The sequence below is a fragment of the Arvicola amphibius genome, chromosome 10, assembly GCF_903992535.2.
Source record: "Arvicola amphibius chromosome 10, mArvAmp1.2, whole genome shotgun sequence".
Lineage (NCBI taxonomy): Eukaryota > Metazoa > Chordata > Mammalia > Rodentia > Cricetidae > Arvicola > Arvicola amphibius.
The window spans coordinates 36217949-36237676 of record NC_052056.1 but is presented as its reverse complement, the minus strand read 5'-3'; the positions used below and the strand labels follow the sequence as shown (position 1 = coordinate 36237676).

Sequence of the window (19728 nt, the reverse complement as noted above, 5' to 3'; positions counted from 1 at the left end):
GCAGTCAGAGTACTAAGAATACTGTATACATAATAAATAAATAAATCTTTAAAAAAAATTTTAAAAATTAAGATTCTTTAAAAAAAACACATCACAGTAGAATGAATGACCAATGTCTCCAATATCTGCATTTTATCCCAAGATATTAAAAACTTTATATAAAAAGGGTTAAGTAGGTAAAACATGAAGATACCTAATTTATAAGGACCACAAAAATATCAAGCAAGGCAGATTATTTCACTGAAATCCATGTACCCAGGAGTGTAATTAGTCAGGGCAGTGGGGTAAAGTCTTAGAATACAGCAGGGTGAGCATTCAAGTTAAGACAACATTGCTATGTTTCTGTGTGAAAATAAGCACAGTTCTGGGCATAAGGTGGTTTACGTATTGCAGTACTGTATTGTTGATCTAAGATTGAAGCTAATCACTTATAAATATCAGATTTTGGTGGCTAAACACCCAATGAATAAGGAAAGCCATAGTATTAAGACAAGGACAGCCAAATGGGTTTCTTACCAGCATACTCTTTGCATTTGTTTTTTGAGCTTAGCAACCAATATGTTTTATAAAGTTAGCCCATAGCTCTGAGTTCTCATCAGTGTTTTTAAGAAACTATTTTTCTCAAATAATTGGTTTTGTGTTTTTCAAGGGTGTAGAGTTCTTTTTAAAAGAATAAGAAAGGAATATTCTTAAGGCAATAAAACATGTAGGAGAATGGAAGTGTTTTATAGAGGTTCACAGGGTATTTTAATTTCACTATTTCAACTAAAAAGAAAAACTGTTCTGTGGAAATAGTTCACCTCTATCGTTACTGGGTATAGGAAAGGGAACATTTGCTTAGAACTTTGTTGGATGCTGAAGCACAATAGCAGAAAAAATGTAATGTTTGTTAGAATTATTAAATGTTTCACTGTCATATCTCATAAAAGCATAAAAAGATAACTCTTATATTTTTATTTTTTATATTTTCTAAAAATTTATCATGAAACAGATGCTGCTGCCATGGGGGAATCTTCCTTTCTTCATATTCCCAGAATTCCCAAGGAATCCATCAACAGGTGAGGAAACAGGCATAGGTGACTTAAGCCACAAGCCTTGTGGTTCCATGAACCAGAATTCATCTTGACTATGGAAGAAAGGGTAATTTTACTTATTAAGAATAAAAGCATGATAGTTGACCACATGAACTCTTACAAAGTCACATGATTGAGCACAAGTCTTTGGTGTATAAGCACATATGGGTGTCAGCAGGGACTTAGAGAAAGTGAACCAGATAACAAAATATCTCATTTATATTCTCAGGTCTTTTGTTTGTCACTTTTGTTAGAAAATTTTCTTAAAAGATGTGTCCATGTTATTATTTCTATGCAGACATTCATACATTATGATAAATGTTTTCTAATGGAGTGGCTGAACTATTAAAATGACAATAATATTTTACTCACCAGACTCCAATGAAAACAGTTGCAAGCATAGATGCCAAGAAGCTTATATCTCCAAGAAACTACTCTAGCTTCAGCAGCAAGAGTGTCAGTGACAACTGTCCTTCTCGGGTCAGCTTCCTATAACAAAAGCAGTTTGTAGGGGATATTTATTTCTTATCATCTTCAATACTATTTTAAATTCAAAACTAAAACTCCCTCAGTGCTACCAAAATTTCCCTGTAGGATTAAGTCAATCTGCTGGGCATTGTTGATTATTCAGCTAGCTATTACTAACAAACCTATTATAGCTGGACTTACATAGGCTTGCTAGCTTTCTAAACCCCAGTATTAAAGGTCAGCTATAAATAAAAGCATTTACTCCACTGACATTCTTTAGGTATTTTGGATGGAATTGACTCACCATCTGTATTATATTGTAACACATGGAGAATATTTTATAAATACATACATTTTACTATGAAGATGCCTTTTTGGAAATTATTAAATGTTCCCATGGTGTCTTTATTTTAAACAAGAATTTACTTTTTTAAAAAAAGAAAACAATCTTTTTTCATTTTACATCCCAACCCAGTTCCCACTCCCTCCCCTCTTTCCCTTCCTTCCACCTAACCACCCACACTCTACCCCCCATCCATTCCTCAGAGAGGGTAAGGCACATTGCTTTGAGGAAGGTCCAAGTCCTGAGCAAGGTATCCATCCAAACAGAATGAGTTCCAAAAAAGCCAGTACAAGCAGTAGGGTTAAATCCTGGTGTCACTGCCAGTGGCCCCACAGTCTGCCCCAGCCATACAACTGACACCCACATTCAGAGGGACTAGTTTGAACATATGCTGTTTCCTTCCCAATCCAGCTGGAATTGGTGAGCTCCCATTAGCTCAGGTAGGCTGTTACAGTGTACCCATCATGGTCTTGACCTCTTTGCTCATATTCTCACTCCTCTCACTTTTCATCAGGATTTTGGGAGCGCAGTCTAGTGCTCCAATGTGGGTCTCTGCCTCTGTTTCCATCAGTTACTGGATGAAGGTTCTATGGTGATATTTAAGATATTCACTCTGACTACAGGGCAAGGCCTGTTCGGGTACCCTCTCCTCTATTGTTTAGGGTCTTATCCGGGGTCCTTGTAGATTCCTGGTAATTTCTCCAGAGCCAGGTTTCCTGCCAGCCTCATAATGACTCCTTCAATCAAAATACCTCTTTCCTTGCTCTCATCTCTGTCCTCCCTCCATCTCAACTATCCTGTTCTCTCAAGTTCTCCTTTCTGTTCCCCTACTAATTCAAATTAAGTCAATGGTAAAATAGATTGCTTTTCATCATTTTCCCACTGATACTAAGTTTTATTGAACTATATGATATTTCCAGTATGAATGTATTTCTCACATATCAAATCAACAAATTTTAATGTGACTCACTGTAATCAAATATCAGAAAAAATGTTTAAAGCAATGAAAATACATAAAACATAAAGAAAACAATTTCTTCAGTCACACTGATTGCTGATCAACGCTAATAGCATTTACATTAATTATGCAAAAGCTACACATGTTGCTTTTTTATGCAGGCCCAAAATAACAAACACATTATATTTATATGTATGCACATGAAAATAGATCTATACCTACATTAACATAGTATCATATTTCCCTGATTTACAAGCATTTGGAAAAATTGTAAAGTTTATAAAGATTTATAAGTTCCCTTCAATTTTATTGAAAATTGAAAAATATGGTTGCAATTATTTATGAGGACAAAGTGATGTCTTTATGCACACATGCTGTGCATCATGGTTATCCATTGTCATTATTTTGTGAAGATGTCACCACCACCAAATGTCTTCTTTTACCATTGAAACCTTCCCTTAACCACCATTCCTCAGTCTGCCAACTCTCCAGGCTCTGGCAGCTGCATGTCTAGTCATCTATGCATCTCGCTGTTTTAGATTCTCCATTTAAGTGAGATGAAGAAGTACTGGTCCTTCCAGGTCTACATAAATCCTTGTGGCATATCTTCTAGGCTCATCCCTGATTTTTAGAATTGCAGTATTTCCATCATTTAATTAGTAATCTGTTCACCTCATTTAGCTTGTCAATCTATCCATTAGTGGTCATGCAGCATACTTCAATACTTTGGGCATTGCAAAATATACTGCAGTGGACATGACAATGAAGTCATTTTTTCAGAGTATTGATACAGTAGATGTACTTGGTTTTGAAGGTGGTTCCATACTATTTGGAACATACAAACTTGGAGATTTTTGCCTCTAAGATGTTGATCAAATGAAAATTCTTAAACTTAATTTCCTCACTTGCCAAGTAAAGTTACTAATGTGTACCTACAATGTTTCCAGAGAGTCAAATGGAAGGATGATAGGGAAGCTCTTGTCACTGGTGACAAGATGGTAAAAATCCATGTAATGACTTGAATTGTATTGGTGGTTGTTTTACTCATTCATAAAGGAAACTGCCCATCTCTTTTACAAGTAAATCGAGCTGCAGACAGCAAAAGTGAGATATGTGCTGTTAAGTGGAAATTTAACTCTATACACAAAAGAAAACTTTTACACATAGTTCATTCCGTCTTTAACTTGACATGGAGAACAGAAAGTTATTTAGGTGGAGTAAATGAAGAAAAAACACCAGCAGGTATAGTCCATTTTAGAGACAGCTTTGTCATTTTTAATAATTATTATAACATTTCACAGCTGAGTGTAGCAGACTGCAATGTTAGGCCATAGACATTTCCTTCATAACTACAATACAACTTTGAAGTCTGACTAGGTTAACACTATGTCCCCTTCTCCAGTGTTCATACTTACTTTTTACAAGATTGCATTTGAGTCTTTCCTTTTCAAGAGTCTCTTTTTATCATGAAGAGTACCTTAGTTATGTTCCTATTGCTGTAACAAAATTGCCTTAAACCATCAATTTTAGAGAGAAAGTGTAGTCTGAATTTCTTAAGACCACCAACTCCCAAATAATGACATAGAGACTTCTAATTAAGCATAAAAGTTTGGCCTTAGCTTAGGCTACTTCCCAACTAGCTCTTATAACTTAAATTAACCAGTTATATTAATCTATGTTTTACCATATGTCTGACTTCCTTTGCATCTTGCTGGTAAATCCTCACCTCATAATCTTCCCTCAAGTTCCTTCCTCTCCCCAGAAGTCCTTCCTATTCTCTCCTGCCTACCTATTGACTGTTCAGTTCTTTATTAAAACAATTAAAGGATGCCTTAGGCTACTGTGGTAAAAACAAAGACACATCTTCATGGTGTATAAAATGATTATCTGACAAGAAAGCGTAGTTTGGGGTTCATAGTTCCATGGTAATGCAGTACTTCATGATCAGAAAATCAAAGTAGCATGAGATTGAAAGAGTAGATCATTGCACCCTCAATCAAAAAACAGCAATAACAGAGAATAGGGCCACGATAGAAAGACTAAAAACCCTACTGCCATTGACCAACTTCTCCCAGCAAAACCTGCACATCCTAAAAGTTCCAGGACCTTTCCAAATAGCAAAAGCTGGAACCAAACCCAGGATTCAAACCCAGGATTCCCACAGTGAATATTTTCGATCAAATTAAAACATTCTAGCTGAGGACCCCATATATTCATGGTCCACTTAATGGCAAGAACATTCAGTATAAGTTTAATGCTCCTATTGTCTTTGTTTTTCTTTCTTTTTTTTTTTTTTACTTCTTTTTTTTTTTTTCTCATGGTTTATTTTTTTTTTTATATTTAAAAATTTCCATCTCCTTCCCTCCTCCGGCTCCTGGTTACTGTATGATCATGGATAACCATATTAACCTCTGGCTTTGAAACAGCCTGGAGCAGTGGCTCACAGCTACCAAAGTGGTCTCCAGGTTCAGCATAGCCCATAGAAGTCTTTAAGGAGGTTCAATCCAGATATAAACTATTCTTCATTTTAGGCATCCTTTCACTTCCTAGAACCAGGGCAGACTCGCAACTCTACAGTGTGTTGGGGGATGAAACAGAATGCTATCTCCATTGGCTGCACACACCCTTGTTAGCCATACACAGGAAGGACACATTCCCAGTCAACTGCAGCCCTTCCTCACACCCATCACTGCCATCAAGTCTCCTGTTCCTCCTTCTCCAGTGCTCACCCAGAGCCCCATTCCTCCAACATTCCTACCTCTTGCTCTCATACTCATTTGTCATCCTGGCATTGGAAACTGCAGTGTGTCACACAGTATTTTTTTGTCCAGACACCTTTATATGTAAATATCCCTTGCAAAGAGTCACTAGTCTGGTTCGAGGTTTATGGTTTCTGACACCATGAATACTGAGCCATTGCTGAGACTTATCTCAGATAACCTTCTGTTGCCCAGAATCATGGTGATTTTGTGACAAGGCAAAGCATTCCATGGAAGTCTCAGGCTGCTGCACACCTCCCTATCCTGTATGTTGGCTGCCCTGTGGCTTGCCAGGCTTGACTTTTGGGTTTATAAACTGCAGATAGCAGAGCTCTCTGTCTCCCAGCAGGGCAGGCATCTTAGTCTACAGCCACAGTGGCTCCATACTGGGCGATGACCAGTGGGCCCCTGACCAGCCCTGTAGCTGCTTTGGAGGATTGACCCAGAGCACAGAATCTGGGACTAAATGGCAGTTGAGTTGGTCAGATAAGGACAGGCCTGTCTCCTAGGACACCAGGTCGGAGTCTGTCATTCAGGACACCACCTGCACAGACCTATCTCACCCCCAATGTTTAAACTAGTCCTAGAACTGGTCAAAAGTTCAAAATCTCATGGAAGAGACTTAACTAATGTTGGACTCAAGGTGACTTATTTTACTTTCTTTTTAAAATTTATTTATTTTAAAACAATCTTATTCATTTTACATACCTATCCCAGTCCCACTCCCTCCCCTCCTTCTGCTTCTTCCACCTTCCTCCCACCATACCCCCATCCACTCCTCAGAGAAAGTAAGGCTTCCCATTGGGAGTCAACAAAGTCTGACACATTACTTTAAGATAGAACAAAGTCCCTCCTCTCTATATTTAGGTTGAATAAGGTATCTCTCCAAAAAGAATGGGCCCCCAAAAGCCAATTCAAGCACTGGGGATAAATCCTGCTCCCATTGCTAGTGGCTACAAAGACGACCTCAACCACACATTGACACCCACATTCAGAGGACCTAGTTTGGCCCTATGCAGGTTCCATTGCTATCAGTCAAGAGTCAGTGAGCTCACACTGAGTTTGTAAATTGTTTCTATAGTTATTCCCATCATGGTCTTGACCCCTTTGCTCACATTATTGCTCCTCCCTCTCCTGGACTGGTCTCTGGAAGATCAGTACAGTGCTTAAATGTGGATCTCTGCATCTACTTCCATCAGTTGCTGTATGAAGGTTCCATGATGATAATTAATATAGTCATCAATCTGACTACAGAGGAAGACCAAGTTAGCCACATTCTCCACTATTTCTTAGAGTCTTCACTGGGGTCATCCTTGTGGATTACTGGGAATTTCCCTGATGCCAGGTTTCACGTTAGCCCCATAATGGCTCCCACAATCAAGCTCTCTCTCTCTCTCTCTCTCTCTCTCTCTCTCTCTCTCTCTCTCTCTCTCTCTCTCTCTCTCTCTCTTCCTCTCTCTCCCTCCCTCCCTCTCTCTCTCCCTCCCTCCCTCCTTCCCTCTCCCTCTCTCTCTCTCTCTCTCTCTCTCTCTCCCTCTCTCTTCTAGTCTATTATATATTTCTGATTAAAATAATGATATATAACTGCAGCACAATAATTTTATCCTAACAAAATTTTTACTATGGAATATATTAGGCCACTACTTTTCAATTCAGTCTAAATCTACTTTTTAGAGGCACCATGAGATTCTTTGCCACAGTATACACAGAGAGACCTCTATGTTACCATTATTCAACTCTGTAACATCATGAGACAGACTTAAAAATTCAGTATCCTTTCTCTATTCCCTGACATCCCAAACTCCAATTAGAGTGGTCTATTAATTTCTTCTTGTAGCTTACCCAAAGTTTCAAACTCATCCATGCTTCTGCTCCAAAGGACTTACAAAGGCCTAAGAACTACAAGGTGAAGACACTCACAGCAACCACACTGACTTGTGCCAGTCTTCTGCTTGAACCACTTTTTGTAAAAGGTAAAGCATGGATTAAGGTTTGCAGTTTCTGGAGCCTAAAGTTCCCATGACTGAAACTATAACATTGGCCACATTGGGTACACCTTCAAGAAGCAGAGCAAAAATAAGAAGGGGATGGGGCGATAGGGATTTATGGCCTGCTTGTGCTGATGCACCTCCTTCAGCAGGAATGCACCTCCTAAAAATTCCATAGTCTTCCCAAACAGAAAGACCAGATGGGAACTAAGTGTCCAACGTGAGAGCCTATGGGGCCTTTACACATTCAAGGTCATTGTTGATCCTTTTCCCTTCAAAAGTCTCCTTAAATAGTATAGTCATGTTTTCATGTATTCTACATGGTGGTTTTTGCATCTTACACGGTTCATCCTGTTTCCCCCTTTCTTATATTGTTTGAACACTCAGAGAAATTATAAACTGTCGTGACAAGGATATTCCTGAATGACACTATTGACTTCATGTGGCAAAAGGCATGAATCACAGTTCACCTGCTCATCTTACTCCTAATGAGATGCATTTGGAGATCTTTGCTGGTAGACACACCAAGATGTCTGACTCTGAGCCAGAGAAATATGTGAAAACAAAAGAAAGACATACACAGCAAAAAGACAGACACTTTGTAAGAATTTAAAACTATCTTCTTACATTCTATGAAAAAATATGTTTATTGTAATTTTTAATACTTTAAGAAATTTAACTGATGTAAAATAAATATTTTTGTCTATCAGATAACTTGAAAATAAGAAATACCACATTTAAGTGCTTGTGTGTTATTCTTCCTTGTCATATGAAAAATACATATTATTTACTTTTTGCTGGTAATAAAACCACAGATTATTTAAAAGAACTTTGCTCAAGTAATGATTAGAAGGGGAATAATATGTATTAAACCAATCGTTTACAGACCTGAATTGCTTTTTAATAAAAATAAACTCAAGAAGTTGTAATAAATATATTAAACGAATATTTATTAATTTAGTAAATAATTTAATGAAGGAACTTACACAGAGAGTTTGAATTTAAAAAAAGACAGGGATTAGATATTAAAGTTCTCATTAACTATTTTATAATAATGTGACTACGAAAGAAATTCACAGTTTCAGCTTTTATTCCTTTATGGAGAAATACAAAAATTTTCTGTTATGTGCATAACACAGGTTCCAATTTTATGATTCATTGCTAAAGAGAGGACAGGTGATACAAAAAATCAAAACAATAAGGAAATGATTATCATTTCATAACTCTTTTCAGAGCACCTAAAACTTCTTTGTTTCTTAAACTGTAAATAAAGGGGTTTAACAGAGGAATCACAACCGTGTAGAACAGTGAATACATTTTATCCTGGGTTTTACCTGGTCCAGACCCAGGACTCACATACATGAAGAGGAGAGTGCCATAGAACAAAGAGACAGAGAGCAGGTGGGCACTGCAGGTGAAGAAGGCTTTCTTTCTGCCCTTCTTAGACTTCATGTTCAGGACAGCAAATAGGACACGGCCATAAGAGACTACAATGGTCACAGAGGTGCTGATTTGTATGGAAGAAGCAATAATAAAAGTCACCAATGCATTAAGAGATGGATCAGTGCAAGAGATTGTATAGAGTGGCAAGATTTCACAGTAGAAATGATCAATAACATTAGACCTACAGAAAGTTAATCTGGATAATAGTCCTATAAGAACTGCAGGATTTAGGAACCCAATTATATATGACATACTTATTAACACAGTGCAGAGTCTTTTGGACATCACAACTGTATAGTGCAGAGGATTGCATATGGCTACATAGCGGTCATAGGCCATTGCAACCAATAGGAAAATTTCTGTGGTTGCACTGAAACAAAAAAAGTAATATTGGGCAGAACACTCACCCATTGATATCATGTCATTCTTATTTAAAAACTTCATAAGCATCTTTGGAGTCACAGACGATGAAGTACAGGCATCAGTAAAGGCTAAATTTCCAAGGAAAATGTACATAGGAGTGTGAAGATGGGGGTCTTTCCAGATGAGAAAAATTAAGCCAAGGTTGCCCACCATGGTGATGACATAGATGGAGAAGAACACCAGGAACAGGGGGACTTGCAGCTCTGGACGATCTGTTAGTCCTCTGAGAACAAACTCGGTCAGCAAGGTCCTATTTCCTTCCATCACACTGGCTCAGGATGCTGACTACAACAGGAGATGAGACAAAGAAAGCATGACCGAGATTTAACAAGAATAGGGTCATATTATAGTCCACTTTAGTACATACCAAACACTCCTTGGTAAATAAGAACAAAGAGAACTGTTTCTGTTTTTAGCTTTCCTGAAATAGGAAGCATTTTCTAAACTCTCTCTCTCTCTCTCTCTCTCTCTATATATATATATATATATATAGTTTGTATATATATATATGTATGTATATATATATATACATATATTATCTGAAAAGTAATTATTTGAAAAGTAACTGCGAAGGCCACACACATCAATTTACCTGGCATTAAAAATATTGACTTAAGTAACTACAAATCAATTAATTTTAGACTTTGTTTAATTTAAATACACTTATAATATATAGCTTTAATACACAATTTGCGTTGAGGAAAATGCAAAATGCAATTAATACAAAAATATTTTTAAAAGAAACTCAAGTTGAAAAGTCACACTGTATGAAGTGTTTACTGATTCTCGTTTATAATGGGATTTGAACATGTTGACACTCTCCTGGTCGCTCTCCACCCTCCGATTTGTCACTCTGCCCTCTCAAATGGCTTCATCCTACTTTCTTTTCACATATATCCTCAAAACTTCCTATATGGAAGTCAAATGTATTAATTATTTTGTATTTGATAGAGATATATTTGTGTTATATTCTAGTTATATTCTAAAACATGAACATGGCAGGTAATAACATTATAACTAAAAATATTCTGCTACTTCTATCCTTTTCTTATATACTAACTGATTTTCATATATTAAAAACAACCACAAATACTCATTACATTTTTTTCATTTGATTTTTAACAAAATACATGCAAATAAACATTTATTTTATGGTATTAAAGATATCAGAATTAAAATACTATGATTTTTATTTTTGAAAATGAACCTGTAACTCTATGTTATTCCATAAGGATATAAGTACGTTATTTTTAGATAAAACACATAAACATACATCTTCACCCATCTTTTTATATATTAATAGCTAAGAAATATAGTTTTTTGCCTATGTTGCCTATATGAAAATTGCTCAATGAATTGTGAATGTTTTTAATATTTTATTTCTAAATGTATTTAAAGCAATTTTAACAATGTCACTGTGTTTCCTGGGTCTGGTTTCTTTAAGAGAGATTTTGAAACCAAAGGCACTGTTTAACACTACAGAATATATCACTGTAGAATAAATGGCCAGTGTCTCCAATATCTGAATTCAGGCTAAGTAAGAAATATTGCATTTATATAAACAATCAAGTAGGGAAAACATGAAATTACCTAATTTATAATGACCACAGAAATAACATGCAAGGCAGAAAAATTCACAAAACCACAAGTACACATGAGTGTAATCAGCCAGGACAATGCTGTCAGATCCTAGAATATAGCAGGGGGAGCATTCGAGATGGGACCGTGTTGCTATGCCTCTGTAAAGATAATATGTACAATTCTGGGCATAAGGTGGTTTGTGTGTTTACATCATTGTATTGTTGATCTGAAATTGGAGCTTATCATTAGAAATATCAGGTTTCAGGATATAAACCTTCAATGAATAAAATGGAGCATTAAGACAAGTCCAGCCCACTGGGTTTACTACCAACATAATCTTTAATTTTTTAAATCTTAGTAGTCAAATAGAATTAGCTAACAGCTACATACCAGAATATGCAATTTGGATAGACTATTTTCTCCAATTATCTGCCTTATTTTTTAAAAGAATGGAAAAAGATCTTTTTAAAAATAGGCAAGAAATAATCTGTAGGCAATAAAAATATATAGAACTAAAATATTGTATAGAAATTTGCACAAGGTACATTTAGTTAGTTGTCCCAACTAAACACCAAAATTATTCTGTGGAATTCATTCACCTCCATATTTACTGGAAATATGAAGGAGAAAAGTTGCATGGAATTATAATGAAATGCTGAAACACAATAGTATAGAAGCATGTATGTTTATGGAATGTATTGAGTATTCCACCATCAAATCTCAAAAAATATAAGATGACCTGTGTTTTATGTTTTCCAAGAATTTAACATTAAAAAGATACTGTTACAGTAGAGGACCCTTCCATTCTTCATGTTCCCAGGATTCCCAAGGAATCCAATGACCAGGTGAGAAAGAAGAAATAGAGGACATAAGAAGCCACATAGTCCTCTAACTACAGGAAACAAAATTCATCTTGACTATGGCAATTTCAAAAGTAAAATGTAGAAAGGGTAATTTTACTTATTAACAATGAAATCAGAATAGTTAACCATACGGAATCTAACAAAGTCACATGATTGAACACAAATCTTTGGTGGATAAAACCATAGCAGTATGTCAGCAGTGTTTTATAGAAAGTTAACAATGTAACAGAATATTTCATTTAGCCTTTTAGGACTGTTGTATGTCACATTTATGTTAGAAATGTTAGAAAATTTCCTTAAAAGATATTTCCACATAATAATTTTCATGCAAATATTCACACATTATGATAAATGTTTTCAATTAAGGGGCTGAACCATTAAAGATGAAAATAAAATTATTTTTCTCACCAAATTCTTATGAAAATAGCTACAGGCATAGATGCCATGAAGCGTTTTTCTCCATGAGGATACTCAGGCTCCAGCGACAAGAGTGTCAGTAATAATTGCTCTTCTCTGGTTAATTTTTTCTAACAAAAGCAAACTCTAAAGGATATTTATTTCTTATCATCTTCAATACTATTTTTAAATCTACTAGTAAAACTCCCTGAATGCTATAAACTCCCTATAGAATAAAAATCAATCTGCTGGGCATTGCTTATTTCTCAGATAATTATTACTAGCAAACCTATTATAGTTGGTCTTATATAGTCTTGCTAGCTTTCTAAAATTCAAATATTAAAGGTCAGTTATAAGTTAGTTTATTAGCTCCACTGACATTCATTAGATATTCCAGATGCAATTGACTTACCATCATTATAAATCTTTGATTAATAATAATATTATGCTTAAGAAAAGTTTATATATATATATATATTATATTAATATACATATTACTAACCATTATGGCAATTTTCAAGGGTTCTCCTAGAATTTACATGATAAAATATTTATTACTTTAGAATCAATAACTGTGGAATAGAATGTTTCACACCCTTACACCACTAAGAATAAATTTTGTTTAAACATGATATTTTCAGTATGAATGCATTACTCACATATTTAATGTGGCTTACTGAATTCAAATATCAGAAAAATGCTTAAAGCAATTAAAATAAATAAGACATAAGAGAACAAATTTCTTCAAACACACTGATGACTGGTGAATGCTAATAGCATATTCATGCATTCATCTTCCATATTATACCCATACATATGTTTCAATTTGAATATATGGTATATGTCAAAATCAAAATAATGTAAATATATTTTGTCAGGGTTTCTGTCATGCCCAGTTCCCACAGTTGTGAAGTCCCAAAGAAATCACACAGAAGTCTACATTGGTTATAAACTGATTGGTCCAGGCTTCTTATTAACTCATAACTTATATTAGCCCATTATTCTTGTCTATGTCAGCCACATGGCTTAGTACCTTTTTCAGTGAGGCAGTCATATCTTTCTTCTTCTGTTGCTCGGTCAGGACTGCAGAAAGAGCTTTCCTCTTCCCAGAATGCTCCTGTTATCATTGACCCACCTCTAGTTCCTGTCTGGTTGTCCTGGCTATACTTCTTGCCTGGCTACTGGCCACTCAGTGTTTATTTAAAATATAATTGACAGAATACAGAAAATTGTCCCACACCAAATATACATATACTTTCTTTAAAAATAAGTGACATATTTTCTAATCTCCTAACTTGAAAATTTATGGGTTTTTATTAATTTTTTTATTGAGCTCTAATTTTTCTCTCCCCTCCTCACTCTGCCAATATCCCCCAAATCCCAATTTACACAGAAGATCTTGTCTCTTTCTACTTCCCATGAAGATTAGATCCATGTATATCTCTATAAGAGTTTTTATTATTGTCTAGGTTCTCTGGGATTGTGATTTGTGGGATGGTTTTTGTTTAAAAACCACTTATGAATGAGTACATATGATAATTGTCTTTCTGGGTCTGGGTTACCTCACTCAAAATGATGTTTTCTAGCTCCATCCATTTGCTTGCAAATTTCAAGATGTTGTTATTTTTTTCTGCTGTGTAGTACTACATTGTATAAATGTGTCACATTTTCCTTATTCACTCTTTGGTTGAGGAGCATTTACGTTGTTTCCAAATATTGGCTATGACAAACAATGCTGCTATGAACATAGTTGAGCACATGTCCTTGTGGCATGATTGAGCATCCTTTGGATATATACCCAAAAGTGTTATTGCTGGGTCTTGAGGAAAGGTGTTTCCTAATTTTCTGAGAAATTGCCACACTGATAGCCAAAGGAGCTGTACAAGCTTGCATTTCCACCAGCAATGCAGGAGGGTTCCCTTTACCCATAATCCTCTTTAGCAAATGTTGTCATCAGTGTTTTTGATTTTGGCCATTGTTACAGGTGTAAAATGGAATCTGAGAATTGTTTTGAAATGCATTTATCTGATTGCTTAGGCTGTTGAGCATTTTCTTAAGCTTCTTTTAAACATTTTAGACTCCTCTGTTGAAAGTTTTTGTTTAGGTCTGTACTCCATTTTTTATTGGGTTACTTGTTCTTTAGATGACCAATTTCTGGAGTTCTTTGTATATTTTGGAGATCAGACCTCTGTCCGATGTCGGGTTGGTGAAATCTTTTTCCATTCTGTAGGTTGTTGCTTTGTCTTGTTGACCGTGTCATTTGCTTTACAGAGGCTTTTCAGTTTCAGGAGGTCCCATTTATTAATTGTTACTCTCAGTGTCTGTACTACTGGGCTTATCTTTAGGAAGTGGTCTCCTGTGCCAATGTGTTCAAGTGTACTTCCCACTTTCTCTTCTATGAGGTTATGTTGAGGTCTTTGATCCATTTGAACTTGAGTTTTGTGCATGGTGATAGATATGGATCTATTTTTATTTTTCAACATGCTGATATCCAGTTATGCAAGCAACATTTGATAAATATGCTTTCTTTTTTCCAATTTATGTTTTTTTTTCTTCTTTGTCAAAAAACAGGCATTTGTAGGTATGTGGATTAATATCTATGTCTTTGATTCAGCTTCATTGGTGCTCCTCTCTGTTTTTATGCCAATGCCAGGCTGTTTTCAGTACTGTATCTCTGTAGTAGAGTTTGAAAGTCAGGGATTGTGGTGTCTCCAGAAATTCTTTTATTGTACAGAATTGTTTTGGCTCTCCTGGCTTTTTTGCTTTTCCAAATGAAGTTGAGTTCTTTCAAGGTCTATGAGGAATTTTGATGGTATTTTTATCAGCATTGCATTGAATCTATAGATTGCTTTTGTTAAGATTGTCATTTTTACTATGTTAATTCATTCCTCCTACCCAAGGGCAAGGGAGATCTTTCCACTTTGGGGTCTTCTTCAGTTTCTTTCTTCAATGATTTAAAGTTCTTGTCACACAAGTCTTCTACTTATTTGGTTAGAGTTACTCTGAGATATTGTATGCTATTTTTGGATTATGAAAGGTGATGTTTCTCTGATTTTTTTCTCAGTTCATTTAACATCTGTTACAGGAGGTTTTTTTAAGTTAATCTTGTATTCTGGTACTTTATTGAAAGTGTTTGAGTTGTAGAAGTTCCTTGGTAGAATTTTTGGGGTTGCTTATGTAAACTATCATATCATCAGTAAATAAGGAGAGTTTGACTTCTTTTTTATTGTGTACCCTTGGTCTACTTTTGTTGTCCTTTTGTTCTAGCTAGGACCTCCAGAACTATATTTAATAGATATGGAGACAGTTGGCAACCTTGTCTTGTTCCTGCTTTCTGTGGGATCGCTTTGAATTTCTCTTCATTTAGTTTGATGTTGGCTGTTGGCTTTCTGGATATTCCCTTTATTATGTTTAGGTATGTTCCTTTTATGTCTGCTTTCTCCAAGACATTTATTGTGAAGTGATGCTGTATTTTGTCAAAAGCTTTTTAAGCATCTAATGAGATAATCATGTGGCTTTTTTTTCAGTTTGTTTATTTTTTTCTATTTGTCAAGGTCTCGTTTACTAGGATAAAGGTTACAGCTTATATAGCCCTTGAATAGGGTGGAGGTAGGGGTAGGAAGGAACTTTGCCAGGGTAGCAGAAGGTCATCAGTCAGTACCCCTGGTGTAAGACGAAACTGTGATTCCATTAACATTTTTCAAGATAGTTGGAATATGAGGAGGGTTCCATAAACAAATGGTTCTTAAGATGGTTGGGATGTGGGGCGGGTTCTCCGCAAACATCCTTAGGGCAATGACCTCTGCTATCCTTTAGGACAATGGTCCCTGACATATGATGTGTGTGTAATGTTAAAAATAGTTTTAGAGGTGTTGGAAGTATAATTCAGAGAGAAAGAGTTGGGGTATCAATGCCCTGAGGTTGTCTATGTCCCCCACATCAGGTCATCTCATTAGAGCAAACTGGGGTGATAGGATGCTAGCCCACTCCAACATGTGGCTCTGGCAGGCCTTGGCCCTCTTCCCATTCCCTCTGTCTTGGTAAAAACCATTAGATGACATTCCTAAAGCTAGCCACCAAGGTTTATTCCCTTATTTGGTTTATTCTTCCTGAAGCTGACTACCAAAGTCCAGCAATTGAAAGCCCCCTTTGGCTCACTTAATTCACATGCCCAATTAAAATTTAACACCTCATCCTAACAGGGGTTTCCCCTTTTACCTTTATAAATCACCATTTGCCTATGGGCCACATCAGTCTTTCCCCTATCCAGAAGCAGTCCTTTGTCTGTGTTTATATGGTGGAATATGTTGACAGATTTTTGTATGCTGAGCCATCCCTGCATCTTTGGGATGAAGCTGACTTGATCATGGTTCTGATGTATTCTTGGATTCAATTTGCCAGTATTTTAGTTAGTATTTTTGCATCAATGTTCATAAGTGAGATTGGTCTGTATTTTTCTTTCTTAGTAATGCCTTTATGTGGTTTGAGTTTCATGGTAATTGTAGCCTCATAAAAAGAGTTTGGCAATGTTCCTTCTGTTTCTATTGTGTGGAACAATTTGAGGAGTATTGGTATTAGTTCTTCTTTAAATGTATTGTAGAATTCTGAGCTGAAACCATCTGGTCCTGGGCTATTTTTTTTTTTTATTTGGAGACTTTTGATGACTGTTTCTATTTCTTCAGCAATTATAGATATGTTTAATTTGCTTATCTGGTCTTGATTTAATTTTGGTAAGTGATATTTATCCAGAAAGTTGTCCAATTTTGGGGAGTACAGGTTTTCGAAATATGACCTGATGGTTCTTTGAATTTCGTCCATGTCTGTTGTTATGTTCCCCTTTGCCAGGCACTGCGGCCCCGGTCTACACTCTATGTGCTAGACCCCAGTTCATGAGCTTCGGGCAAGGGTCTGGAGGTTGAGAAAACACATGCAGAGACAGAAGACACCCAGACCTTCAAACACTTGTACCAAAAGCCCCTCTTTAATAGCACTATGTAGGCTTAGATACACTGCAGTCAATGGCCAACAGGTGAAAATCCCATCCTCTGATCCTCTAAGCTAGCCACAGCTTCTAGTAACTTCAATTAGAAGGTTCTAGCAGGGAAGAGCAGCTGAAGGCCAGGACTCATTAGTCCCGACATCCAGCTGAAGGCCAGGAGTCATTAGTCTCAATACCCCTTTTCTTTTATGATTTTGTTAATTTGGATATTATCTCTCTGCCTTTTGGTTAGTTTGGATAAAGGTTTGTCTATTTTGTTGATTTTTATTGAAGAACCAACTCTTTGTCTTATGGATTTTTTGTATTGTTGTGTTTGTTTCTATTTTGTTGATTTCAGCTTTCAATTTGATTTTTCATGTCATCTAGTTCTCTTGGGTGAGTTTGCTTCTTTTTGTTGTAAAGTTTTCAAATGTTCTGTTAATTCACTAGTGTGAGATTTTTCCTGCCTCTTTATGTAGGCATTTAGTGCTATGAACTTTCCTCTTAACACTGATTTTATTGTGTCCTATAAATTTGTGTATGTTGTATGGTCATTTTCATTGAATTTTAAAAAATCTTTAATTTCTTCCTTTATTTATTCCTTGACCCATTGATGATCCAGGAGAGCATTGTTTAATTTCCATGTGTTTGGGGCATTCTGGAATTAGTATTGCTGTTGAATTCTAGTTTTACATGAGTTAATCCAATTTTTTTTATTTCTTGAGGTTTGTTTTGTTACCAAGTATGTAGTAAATTTTTGAGAAGGTTCTGTAGGTGCTGAGAAGAAGGCATATTCTTTTGTGTTTGAATGAAATATTCTATAGATGTCTGGTAAGTCCATTTGAGTCATAACCTCTATTAGTTCCCTTATTTCTCTGTTTTTTGTCTGACTGACCTGTCCAGTGGTGAGTGTGGATTGTTGAAGTCTCCCACTATTTTTATGTTGGATTTAATGTATGATTTAAGCTTTAGAAGTGTTTCTTTTACATATGAGGGTAACCTTGTATTTGGGACATAGATATTCGGTATTGAGATTGAAATTTGATGGATTTTTTCCTGTGACTAATATAAAATGTCTTTCTTTGTCTCTTGATTGATTGTAATATGAAATCTACTTTGTTAGAAATTAGTAAAGATACACCAGCTTGTTTCTTAGGTCCATTTGATTGGAAAATTTTATCTCAACCCTTCACTCTGAGGTGATGTCTGTCTTTGAGGTTGAGGTGTCTTTCTTGTATGCAGCAGAAAGATGGATTATGCTTCTGTATCAATCTTTTAGCCTGTGTCTTTTTATAGGTGAATTGTGAATTGAGTCCATTTATATTAAGGAATATTAATGACCAGTGATTGCTATCTCCTGTTAATTTAGTTTTCATTGTTAGTGATGTTAATTTGTGTGTTTTCCCCTTTTTTGGGTTTGCTGCTGTGAGATCATCAATTGTCTGTGTTTTGGTGAAATAGCCAACTTCCTTGGGTTGGAGTTTTTCTTCTAGTACTTTGTGAAGGACTGGGTTTGTGGCTAGATATTGGTTATAAAATATCTTTATTTGTCCTTCTATGGTGATTGAAAGTTTTTCTGAGTGTAATAGTCTGGGCTGGCATCTGAGGTCTCTTAATGTCTGCATAATGCTTGACTACAACCTTCTGGCTTTCATTGTCTCCAATGAGAAATCAGGTGTAATTCTGATAGGTCTGCCTTTATATGTTACTTGGCCTTTTTCCTTTGAAGCCCTTAATATTTTTTCTTTACTCTGTATGTTTAGTGTTTTGATTATTATGTGTCAAGGGGATATATTTTTGATACAGTCTATTTGGTGTTCTGTATGCTTCATGTACCTTCATAGGCATATCATTCTTCTGGTTGGGGAAGTTTTCTTCTATGATTTGCTTAATATATTTTCTGTGCTTTTGAGTTGAACTTCTTCTTCTTCTATACCTATTATTCTTAAGTTTGGTCTTTTCTTGAATATTTTATGTTAAGCCTTTGTTAGATTTAATGTTTTCTTTGTCTAATGAGTCTATTTTCTCTATTGTATCTTCAGTGTTTGAGATTCTTTCTTCCATCTCTTGTATTCTGCTGTTTATGTTTGCATTTGTGGTACCTGATTGTTTTTTCATGGTTTCTGTTTCTATAATTCCCTTGTCTTGTGTTTTCTTTATTATCTCTATTTTCAGTTTTTAAGTCTTGAATAGTATTTTTTTCATATATTTGATTGCTTTTTCTTGGTTTTCTTTGGGATTCACTGATGTCTTCCAATTTTTTCTTTGTCTTTTCCTCTATTTCTTTGAGGGAATTTCTCATTTCCTCTTTAAGAGTCTCAAACATTCACCTGAAGTTATTTTTAGGTCATTTTCTTCTGCTTCATGTATATTTAATTGTTCAAGTCTTGCTGTTGTGGGGTGACTAGATTTTAGTGATGTCGTGTTGCTCTTTGTTGTGTTGTGTGTGTTCTTA

General features: G+C 35.7%; 1 protein-coding gene across 1 annotated transcript; it reads right to left on the bottom strand.

Moving 5' to 3' along the window:
* Window positions 1–8801: 8801 nt before the first annotated feature.
* LOC119825225 (olfactory receptor 5AC1-like) lies at window positions 8802–9719 on the bottom strand. Its single transcript, XM_038345967.1, has one exon. The coding sequence runs from the start codon at window positions 9717–9719 to the stop codon at window positions 8802–8804; it is 918 nt and encodes a 305-aa protein (XP_038201895.1).
* Between the last annotated feature and the right edge of the window lie 10009 nt (window positions 9720–19728).

Bases quoted from the DNA above. Each gene is read 5' to 3' on its own strand.
- LOC119825225 (XM_038345967.1), bottom strand. From the start codon at position 9,719: ATGGAAGGAAATAGGACCTTGCTGACCGAGTTTGTTCTCAGAGGACTA.